This window comes from Triturus cristatus, chromosome 9, assembly GCF_964204655.1.
Source record: "Triturus cristatus chromosome 9, aTriCri1.1, whole genome shotgun sequence".
NCBI classification, from domain to species: Eukaryota; Metazoa; Chordata; class Amphibia; order Caudata; family Salamandridae; genus Triturus; species Triturus cristatus.
The window spans coordinates 74,810,095-74,822,375 of NC_140592.1; the positions used below are offsets into that span (position 1 = coordinate 74,810,095).

General features: G+C 40.5%; 1 protein-coding gene across 6 annotated transcripts in view; it reads right to left on the reverse strand.

Moving 5' to 3' along the window:
- The window catches only part of GRIP2 (glutamate receptor interacting protein 2), a 687,757-nt gene that overhangs the window by 153,368 nt on the left and 522,108 nt on the right, over positions 1 to 12,281 (reverse strand). For all 6 annotated transcript variants that reach the window (XR_014968484.1, XM_085624444.1, XM_085624443.1 and 3 more), the window contains exons 9-10: positions 8,856 to 9,025; positions 2,848 to 2,973 (exon numbers count right to left, since the gene is read on the reverse strand). Coding sequence is in view for 5 of the 6 variants with exons in the window: in XM_085624444.1 (XP_085480570.1) it covers positions 2,848 to 2,973; positions 8,856 to 9,025 (296 nt within the window). In the remaining variant the exon portion in view is untranslated. The remainder of the gene's footprint in view (positions 1 to 2,847; positions 2,974 to 8,855; positions 9,026 to 12,281) is intronic.

Genomic DNA, 12,281 nt, shown 5'->3' on the forward strand with positions numbered 1-12,281 from the left:
TTTTAATGAGTGCAATTAAGAGTGTTAAAGTGGCGGTAGATGGTAGTTGGCTTGCAACTTGTATGGGGACTTTGGGTGGTATGTCTATCAGGATTTTGCTTGCAGGTTCCCTGGGAGCTAGTGCTAACCTCTTTTATATCTTGTAAGATTTCTCTAACTTTTATTTCTGTAACATTTTGGGGGTGGTTGTGCTCTTTTACATTTATTTCAAAATTATCTTTTGTAGTAGCCCTCCCATAGCATGAATTTGGAAAATATTTAGTTCATTTCCAGTTTATGGTTTCAGTTGAATAATGTTCTTGGTTGTGGGTGTAGCTCATATGGTTGTTTTTTTTGTATCCCTTTCTGTGAAGTGATACATTTAGCTCCATCTTTAATTTTATCTGTAAACAGTTTAGCAGTATAAATATATTGAAAATTGAATTTGGCTTGTTTGTTATGAATAGTTTTAAAAATTGCTGCTAGGTGTTATTTATTTAGTTGTATGTTCTGTTGATATGTTTTGCGTTGTTTTGAAGCTTTCCCTTATTTTAATAATGTGGAGCAGGCGCTGAGTTTTCAGTTGAACGAGAATAATGTTATATTAACTAAATATGGTATTTTGTTGCAAGTTTATCAAGGTTTAGAGTGCTAGGCTTATTTTTGTTCGTTGTTTGGGAGAGTTTTTAAATTAATATTTATGCATACTTAATTTATTATATATTCTTGGTGCTTTGCTATAGTTGATATTTTGCGGCAGTATGTGGGTTTCTTTATCTTTAGGTATTCTATGTAAAAAGAAAATTTATAGAATGTGTAACCATTTATCTGTTCAAATATATATTTTTTAGTTTGATAGCTTCTTTTTAGTTTAGATATATGCATTACTTACTTGAATTTGTAGTGATAATTTCTGTTTTAATCATTTTTTGGGAGAATCTGGCCGAGTTTCCTGCTCTTGCTGTGTTTATCATTTTTGGAGTATTTAGGTGTTTTAATTAGTGTTTCGTTATATTGTTGGCTTGTTTGATTTTATTGGTTAACGAGGTTTATAGTGTTATTTTATTGGTTAGTTTAGCATAGTTTACATTTTTTTCAACAGTTGAGTCCTTCTTTGGTAAATGCCAATTTATATTTTATTTCCATAGTAGAATATATAGTATGTTTTATTTATATATGAATTTTGATGTATATATAGTAATGAGTTTTTTTTATATGTTTATAGTTCATTGTTTTTTTTGTTCTGAAATATATGTGTTTTACATGTACAATTGTTTTGAGTATTTGTTTAATTTGTGGATATTGTATTGTGTATTTTATTATAGTTTATTATAATTTTGGACTTATTTGAAGTAATTGTTTTAAGGTACAATTGTATTTATATGGATTTATTAGTTATGTTAAGGATAATATTGTGATCAATTTTCTGTTCATTCTTATTTTTGGCATTTTACATGTTTATTTATGGGAGACGATATTCATGTTTCTGATATTTTTGTTTTCGATATTTAAAAAAACGATTTTTCTGTAAACGATATTAGTGTGTTGACAGTGATTTTACTAGTTAAGTGTATGGAGTCTATATTTTTGTTATCAATACAACATTTTTGATATTTGTGAATGTCGATATATTTGTAGGCTCAATAGTATGTCAATGATTCATCCCAGTTTGGTCTCTGGCTCCTCACACCCCAATCGGGACCATGGGGACACTGGTGGTGACCCTCTGGCCCTTAATCATCAGCCCCAGGATATCTGGCGGATAGAGTGTGTGTGAACGCTACAGAGTGGCGATGAATTTCTTGTGCATCCAGACGGTTTCCTAAACCAAAGCAAATTTAATATTGCTTTCTGTACTATTCTTTTTATGTATTACTCCAGTTCTTAAAAATCAATTTGTTAATATATGGATCATGTGAAAAACAGTGTGGCGCTGGCCTTATTCAGGTGTTTGATGGTAATTATAGAAGCACCAGAGTACCTTCATTCAAAACTAAATCCCTATGTCAACAGTAATTCAACTTCCTTTTCAAAAGGAAGCTCTTGTGTGGCTTAAAAATCAAGTCAGAGTTTTTCCAACCATGAGTGGGCAGACACACCAGGAATCTAAAACTGTAGCAACAAGTGTGTGAAGAGGCATCTTTCTTGGTGGGGTTAGCAAAGAGCAGTGTGATCTACTATAGGTATTGAGACCAAACTAAATGCTTAGTTGCTATTTGTGTGGTCAATCCTTCAACACACATTATTCCAAAACATATCTGATCACTAGTTTCACTTCTGGCTTTTCCCAAAACAAAACACCCTAGCACTTATTTCTCTTACAGAACTGAGAGCCAGATGTACGACCCTAAATTGCGGTCGCAAACTGACAATCGGCCTGTTTGCGACCGCAATTTAGGGCATGGCAATGTACAAGCCTAATTTTGCGAATCTAAGTTTTACTGATTCACAAAATGAGGTTTGCGACTCGCTATTAGGAAGGGGTGTGCCAAAGGCGTCTCTTCCTAATACCGACTCGCATCTGTATGTATGATTGTTTTGCGACCGCAAAACATGGGTATGCCTCATTAATATTAATGAGGCATGCAATTTGTGACCCCATTAGGAATTGCAAACAGTGAGACACTGTTGCACATCACAATTTGCGAGTCGCAAATTGCGGGTCACAAATTGCGGGTCACAAATTGGTGGGTCGTACATCTGGCCCATAATCTATTAAATCACTAAGGGCATCCATTGAGCAGAGACTTAGGAAAAATAGTTAATTAGTAAAACATCTAAATTAGAGCAACCATACTTTTCTATGATAACATTAGAAAGGAGTATGCAAAACAAACTATATAAGAGACATAGAAGGACACAACATACATTTACAATAGTCTTGACTGGAGGCTGGGTTCCAGGTGGGTGTCTTGCAGTGTCCTGGATGCTGTGTATGGCAATAATTGACACACGGATCCCAGCAGTGATGGTGATCGCTCTTTTGCACCTTGACTGTCCTCGGCAAAGAGATTCAGGTTAGTTATGGAATGAACATAGACGAGATTCACAGTATGACACGGCAAGGATTCACTGGATGGAGATCTAAAGGCTTAGTGAATCTTTTAAACTGAGAGGCCCCTTGACAAAATACTTTGATGCAGACTTTTCCCATCTTGGTTCAGAGATTGCTATGCCAGGCTGAATTTTGGTTCAAGAACATACCATGCTTTGGATTTGATCAACACCTCTTTGGATTCCTTATTCTGTTACTTAAACTACTCAGCAATCTTTCTAAAACAGATTAAAAAGGTAGAAAGAATCGAGAACATAGGCTGCAAAAAGATAAATCGAATATATCCACATACAAATATTTTCACTTTTGAAAAAATTATTTCCTACCTATTTGTAAACAGGACTGCGTTCCTTTTCTATCGCCAATCCTATATGTGGCCACGTACTCACAAGAAGGTGGAATTTGGTGCATGTCCATTATTGTATCTGAGATTTATTCTGTAGCCAGTATTACTGTAGTCTACAGGATACCATTCCTTGTGCACCAAACTCTGATTAGAATCTACTTGGGCTTGCTTCGGCAACCTGCGGTCTAAAATTTAATTGCATCATTTTTTAAGGTAATCACTGAAACACCCTATGAAATAATTGAGGCACAACAGCCATACAAGTGTATGGGAAAAACGGCAATTTAATACATTTATTTTAGGCAGGGTTGATGGTTGGTAGCAGGAAGATGACCAGTAATGAGTTCGAGAAAATTGGGGCACCTGAGCAGTGTGAGTAGACATTTGCATATGGGCATGCCCTATGCAAATTAGGGAATTCCCTTGCCTCTGTGACCGTGCCATATTACAGCTGCGGGTGCTGAGGCAAAGAAGCTCTCAGGGGGCACACTCACCTTCTAGGTGGGGCACTGTGAGTGGGGAAAGGGGGTACTATGTAGCCCCCAGACATCCCCTTTGAAACTGCAGGTGGATTGCCACCTGCACGTGAAAATGAGCCCGGCTGCTAGGAGCCACTCCGTGTTTTCACATGAACACGCTTCCCTGGGGGCAGTGCGAGTTCGCGGCTGCCCTCGGGGCAGCACATTCATGGTAATAGGGCACGTTGTCATTGTTTGCACCTGGTGCACCTTATAAAAGGTGCAACAGGCGCAAATAATGACAATGCTTACCACAATCAAATAAAGACCTTTATTGGGCCAATTCTCATGAAATTAGGACTTGATATCTGACCAATCACCTGAATGTTTGTAAGCAAACTCTTCAAAAGGTATGCCTTCACACAGACCAACATTTTCTTCTAAGAAAGACACCTTTTTTGGAACAAGTAAAGGGGATTCCTTCTCGACAGAGACACTTTATCTGCCTTGATTGCTATTTGAGATTATTGGAGGCAAACCAACTCACATTAAGTCAATTGATTTGAATACTGCTACTAGGCCAAACTTCTGTTTTTAATGTGGTACATTGCCCCACCCTGCTAAGACGACTGAGGGATCTCCGACTCCAATAAACAGCTTTGAACTAGATTTCCTCCTGTGTAGCCAAAGATCCCTCATCACCTATCCACCTATTTCTTTGGCTCCTTTCTTCTCCATAGCTAATGTCCCACAAGGGTCTACCATTTCTCTACTCCTTTTCAATGCATACCACAGGACTTTACAGAACCTTTCCAAATCATCCACCTTTATCTGGCACAACTATGTGGAAGACCCCACGCTCCTAAACTTTCTTTATAACTTAAATCCTGTTCTCTAGGTCAAGGACTCCACTCAGTGGATCAATGGATTTTACAAAACCCCATCAAACTAGAATGTTGAAATACTGGCATTATCAGCTATGAAAACTCAGCAAACTATCACTTCACCGATGCGTCTCTTCTGGAACTTCACCCCCATGAACCACTTCAATGAAATAGAGGAATCTATGAGTGATCATGTCCTTCAACCTGCCACAAGATAACCAAGAGACTAGATGGGCCTTAGAAACTGTGCAAACCCTACCACACATTCATTGATACAGGCATCCTCCATGGGGATCAGACCTCCATCACCTTAGTGATGGCATGCCTGGATTACAGCAAGAGACTATAATATTGCCCCCCCCCCCCACTCAATCTACTCTAACTACTCCAGAGAAACATGAACACACCGGCCGAACAACTCCTGAGTCCATTTATAAGTCAACCACATCTCTCCAGGCCACCTGTGATTGCAGATTACAGGAAACACTTTGCTCAACATGCTGTACTTCACCCACAGAATCAAAGCACTTTCCTGCAACTACATCAAAAGATGCATGCTTCAATTTGTCCCCCACTCATATCCGCCTGTTATTTCAGAGCTTTGCTCATTCGTCAGAACTCATTCTTAGTACAGACAAGCAAACTCTGGATACTTTTACCAGTTAGGATAAGAATAATCAATGCGGGCTTAGAAGTAAGGGAATTGGCAAAGAACTGTTCCCATTAAGGTTGCCTAACCAGGCCCAAATCAGAGTAAAGGAAGTCTGCTTCTTTTATTACTGTTGCGTAGTTCCTACAAATCTATATAGGATATTCGCGTTTAGACAAAAAACTGTGGGAGTGTTGTCCACCCCCACCGGATATGCTCACCTGTATACCAGCTAGCTCACAGTGCCACTATGAACCCTTCTTACCAAGGAGAGAAAAGTTTCTGGCAACTATCGAACAGGACAACCCCGTCCACTTCGGGATCGCGGAAACACTACAGTACTTTTCGCTTCGTTACGCGTGCTCACTTTGTCTCAGAGAGATACACAGAATATACTATGGTGAGGTTTTCAATAAGCATTTATACAACCAGCATCATTCTAGTGTAAAATACATGTGCTGCAACAACCTTAAGACAGAAACAGATGTATACTGTTATAAGCACAAACAGAGTAAATAGATGGTAGAATTCTACCACGGTGCTAAAACAGTGAATATATGCAGGCATATAAGTACATGGCAGTAATAATGTGTATTCCTATGATGCTAGCCCTAACTAGATGCACCTAAACGTACCTAGCATGTATGTGTGTGTATCATCAAGAATCCCCCTAGGATAGAGCCAACCCGATTACCTGAAGTGAGATAATGAAGGACCCTGTCTTGGTCTCGAGATGGACACCCCGCGAGGGATGTCAGACCACTGTGTGCTAGAGTGTCTGTGTGCAGGAACCTCAGCGTTTCGTATCAGCATGTTTATATACCCAAAAGGTACCCTCAGGGGTTCTACCTTGCTTTGTCATTTCGGCCGAGGATGACAATAGTGATGAACCTAATTCATACATTATTATGAACAAGATGGTGATGCTGCTGTGATTCTGAGAATCCTCATGCATAATAGATGAGACTAGTTTTCGGAGAAAACCACACAACATTTATGCAGCACCTAACTAGGTAAATGGTCAGCACCAAAACCGCTATGTAGTATAATAGCAGGTAAAATGTAGGTGAAAGGTTAGGTGACTACCCAGGCCTATATTGGGATACATTACTCATCATAACATTACTCATCATTCCCTCACTCTTCTACAGCACCTGACATTCATAAGCAATTTGAAGATCTCCGCACCAGGCTGAAGCCTCAATGAGAAACCATGCACAACATACAATCACCCCTCTTATGCCCCACTACAGAGTCAACCTACTAACCCAACACAGGCAACAGGATATCCATCTCTGCATACGGTGATTACAACTGTCTCGTACATCATCTGCTTCTGACATGACATGTTTGGTGCACCCTTCTAGACCTCATACCCAACACCACACAGTAACCTTTGCCTTTTACTCAAGGATGGTAATTATGCCATTCTGCAAATTTGTCCATCGTGCATCACTTCATTACCCTAGGTGCTTAGGCCCAGCTACAGGTTTGCTGCAACATGTTTGGAGCACTACCCTGACCATCTTGGACAACGCCCAAAGTCTTCAAACAAAAGCCACACTAAAAAATACAAAGTAGTACAAACCATCTGCAGCAAATGGAATAGCCACTTACTTAACCTGACTTGGGGCTTCTACAGTACAATACCACACTTGATCGTGCGTCAAAGATCTGAATCCTAGCTGAGCCAACCCAGCACTCCATATTCAAGGAGTTTGATATGAATGTGACGAAACAGAAAAAATGGGGCTTAATATCCATTATTAAAGTGGCAAGACAGAACATCATATGTATTATCCCAAATTCACTTACCTTTCTGCATGACTAAAAGAATCAATAGTAAGAGAAAACTGATCGCCGTAAAATGAACCCCAACTAATTTCTGTCAAAAAACACCTTAATAGGTCTTTAGTTCGTCATTTCACCTAGACCACACTCTTCCCACCCAAAAACATGCACAAAAAAGTGCCTGCTGTTTAAATAGATTTGCTGTACAAGGTTAGTGTGAATTGTATCTGCAACTACTAAAAATGCAAGGAAGGGGCAGAGCGGAATAAATATGGCAAATGTGTCGCTGCTTATAGGTCATGTAGGAATAGCATGTATGAGTCAGCGCACCCAGGGCATCAACATTGCCTGGAAAGAACTACAGGTAAAGGGCAACAATGGCTGAAGGTGGCATAAGCTTCACATAAGTAGCGGATTAAAAGTGTGTCTATACAGTAGGGTCGCGAGGAGGCGGCTGAATGTGTAGTCGAGCGAGGCTTTCTGACAAACAGCGGGCGACCTGATTCTGGAGGGCAGTGCTGGTAATTAGGACTATGAACACTGCAATATCTTTGCTGCGGGAACAACGTTTTATATTTAGCTTGATGCACAGGATAAATAAGCCACTTTGGACTAGCAGGCTAGAAGAGGAAAATCACAAAGCTGGAAAGAGAATCGGATTAGCACCCTACTGGCAAAGAATTGTCAAAGTCAAGCTTGGAAGCTGACAGGGTGGGTAGTAAGGAAGACAGGTTAGAAGAGATGGGGGGAGCCTGTTTTATGAACATCTCTTTAAAGTGTTCATCACACATAAGTAGATAGTGGAGCATAGACTGGGGGGCACCCTAGACTTTTCTGTGCATGTAGGTTCTTAATTTGTGTACCATCAGGCACTGGAAAAAGGGGGTCACAAAATGCGTTATATGTTTTCATGGAGGGAAATGCAGCATAGATGAGTCAAACTTCAGTCAACTTAAATTTAGCAACAACAGACTGGCGTAATTCATCAAAATAAGATGATGTAATCAAACGATATCGCCATAGGTTTATTGATACGTATAGAGCGTAATCATAGCAAAGGCGCAATAGCATGCCATACAACAATGAGGGTTCGGATGACCGTTCAGAAGCATGTACATCAAGTTGAGTTTTACATGACTGCCTAACACGATTTACATTCTTCAATTAGATCACACAGCCTTATAAAATGAGGGGCAAGAAGATTAGGTGATTTGTACAGAACCACAAGATTTTAGTTTAAGTGCTGAAGCCTGGATTAGAACCCCAGGTCAGAATTTGATGGTATGAACCAGCCCCCCCTTAACTAGGGATGCCTAACCCTTCTCCAGTGCCAACACTGATGCTACCAGCACACTCAGTAACAAAGGCAAAAGGAAACAAATGGAGAAAAAAAAGCAACAAAAACCAAAAGAAATAAAATAGCCATACCACCGATCACAGAGCAGAAATGTCAATCATCCAAGCATGAAATCAAATGTAATATATTGAACTTTTTTAAAACGTTGTTAAACAAGTTATGCAGGTGCCATTTTGGAATATTGGGATCAAGGTCCGGAACTGCTATGGAAAAAATGCAATTAGTCTATGGAATGAATCCATTGCTTTGCTGATCTCTGGCAAGCTGAATACAGCATAGGTGATAATTCGAGTTCCTGAAGCCAAAGATACATGGACCCCTCCCTGGAGTACATACCTGTTTCGGGAGGCTTGAGAGGCAGCCTGCTCTGGTGGGCAGGCAGGATTTCCAGCCTGACGTTTTCAGTAGTGCTGGCCAAGAGTTGGGTGGCCTCCATTAGGGTACAGTGCTCTGTGCTGGTCCCATCAATGGACAGGATATGGTCACCGACATGCAAGGCCCCACACCTACAGGAAGCAGTCACATAATAAAGGAGAACAATGGACAGGTACTCAGTGAAAATGTCAGATAACTTTTGATTGGTTAGCAGAATCTTCTTGCTCAAGGTGACAAACACTTTGAAAAATAACCCTGAACCATTTCAGATCACATCCGTAGTAAGAGTGAAGTGAACTGTTACCCAAAAAAAGTCTGAACTGGTTTCTCTGTATGCTCCCAGCCTTCTCACTCTAGGGTATTTATTTATTCAGACTTTTCGGCTCATAAACACACAAAAACAATGGTTAAAGGGGTTTAGTAGTTGGGTGAAAATGTCAGCTAAAACATGCCAAATTAAACTAATAAAACCATTGAAATTCACCAGTTATAGTTATCTAAAGTAAGGTGAACTCGGGTCCGGAAGTAACCAACTCATGCCTTCACCATGCACAGTCCTGTCATAAATGCTGTCATTTGAGATGTCACCCGTGATGTTATCAACATAGTCATTGCACGTGTCATCAGTTATGTGATTATGTGAAGGTATGAGCAGCGCATGGCAAGGGCACAAGTTAAAGTTACTTCCGACCCTGCTCCAAACAACCCGGGGGAGTTCCACGCTCTCCCCCCTGTCCCCCCCTAGTGTGCTCTGCCTGTGGCCAGGCTTGGCGCACAACCCTCACTCATGCACCCAAGCTGTTTATCTCATCTGTTTGGACCAGAACAAAGTCACAATTTCCGACTGTGTGTGATAGAGTGCGGGCCAGCTACATGAATCCAAGTTTGGCCCGCTGAATAAGAATCCCTTAATTCCTGGTTATACTTATATGTATTAAAGAGGTTTATTTTGCCATGTCGAAATGGCAGTTTCCAAAGCAGTAAACAGGTTGCGATGGCAGGCCCGAGACAAGTTTAAAGGGCTACTTAAGTGGGTGGCACAATCAGTGCAACAGGCCCACTAGCAGTATTTAATTTATAAGCCCAGGGCAAACGTAGTACCACTTTACTAGGGGCTTATATGCAAATTAAATATGGCAATTGGGTGTAAGCCAATTTTACCATGTTTAAAGACGAGAGCTCAAGCACTTTAGAGCTGGTTAGGAGGAGTAAAGTACACACAGTCCGAAGAGCAAACAAAAACGTGTTAAGAAAACACGAGTCTGAAGGCAAAAAGTTACTGGATGACTGTGCCAAATGGGCAAAATCGAACAGTGTCTTTTTTAGTAAGGGATACCTATTGACTTTGTGATAGGGTCAGAACACCAAAATATAAAAAGCGGGCCTATTGGGTTTATCAAGGGATCAGCAAATTAATACATGTAGTGCAGACCTCTTGTCTTTGTCAAATATTCAAAGGGAACCTCAGAGAAAGAGAAGAAGTTTTAAAAAATCTGAGATTCTGCATTAAGAGATACAGGAAGGGACTTAATGTGTAAGCCCGGGAATTCGTTGTAAAGGTAATTAAGATCATATATAGATAATAAGACTAGCTACTTACCTATATGAGCTATGAGGACAGGAATAATATTGATCCTTCTTTATTAATATTTTCCTACCGCAGAGGCATTTATCAGCCTTATCTTCTACCAACTGTTGGGTGCAAGAATCATAAGGGTTGGAGGTAATGTCTTTTGAACTTTTAAATAGTACACTGGTGGGGAGAATCAGTTTGGAATATTAAAAAAACTTCTTTAAAATAGTCATCTCTATTTTATTTGATAGAATAATTCACTAGAATAGTCGTATCCAATTGAGAGGGAGATAGTTAAATCCCCATCAGCGTGTTATGAAAGGGTACTTTTGCAATCTAGGTACTTATACGATAGGCCTGGGCAATGAACTCTTGCGGAAATTTGGCATCCCAAAACTCCCTTCCTCCACGTAGGGGAGTCAGTTACTAAACTGCACCCACAAATGCTTTGATAAAGCAACTTTTCATGCTAATAAAAATTTAACCAATTCACAAAAGTGAACTTTGAAAACGATAAATATCAGGCAATGAGAGAGGTGATGAAATTGGGGTCCCCCCTAACATAGGGGGAGGACCAAGTAGATGCCTTGAACACAAAGAGCATATCATGCTGAACGATTAAGTGGTAGTTCCATCCTCTTAGGACCACCCCAAGCACAGTTATTGGCAAAAATACAATCTCAACCAAAGGCCCTGCAAAGCATTATGGGACGAGATTAGCAGTCGGCAGTGAATATTATAGTATCCAATATCAAAATAATTCTACAAAGAGCTGCAGTTCAAGTAGTCGTTACTAGGTGTCCCTCACGAGTCAAATGCAAAAGCGCTGTATCTCAGTGCACTTTACCTCTACCTGGTATCATGTTCTTTGCTCCAATTTGCCATTAGGGAATCCCTTTAGCTGTGGTTTGGTGCCCATCATATAGGATGCCAATAGAAGCTTAAGTTCAACAGGTTAAGTATAACCTGGGAGAAAACCTGGGGCACACTGACTAGGCGAGGTGACCGATATCAGCAAGACTTAAGCAGAATTTAATTTGTACCCAATATTTCCTGTTCCACTCCCAACCTTCCATGTCTCAAAGCAGTGTTCTACACCAGCACTCTCAGAAATGATGCAGGGAGTGGTGACAAATATGCTTTCAGTGCCAGGTGCTCTAATGACGGCTGCCACCACCACAGCTCTTTCAGCACTGCGGCCATACGAGCCACAGAACACGTTGCACCACTTGAGGTACGCAAAGTGAGAATGAAAGACCTTGAAGGCATGCAGGAGTCTTTAGCATTTCTGCTGAAGGCTGCAGGGACTATTCCTTCCCCACAACTGTTTGCACTCTTGAACAACTTTCCGCTTAACCCCATTCTCCTGCACATCCACTCATCAGCAAGCAGCCAGCTCTACCCTACTAGAGTTGATGAGCCACGCAGGGACTAAAGCCCTTTACAAACACTCAGGTTATTCATTCTAACACGAGTCATGTGCAAATTAACTGCGGTTCCCATTTTGCCCCACTTGCTGCAAGTGGGAGATGACATGGATCGCAGAACATTTTTATCAGATGTCATTTTAAGTCCAATTATTGGTAGATGGAGGTATACTCTTACCATCACATTAGCATACTATAGTAGTGTTTGTACAAGGACTGTTATTTGAATTTGCCAAAGGGCTTTTGTATAGATGTAGATGGTATTTGTACATTACCAACCTAGCCCAAAAAGCAGCACCGCGCAGGATAGGGTCAAAGGCAGGCACATATTGAATGAGTGATGGTAGAGGTAGCTTATTAATGGATTGTTACTGCATTTTGATATAC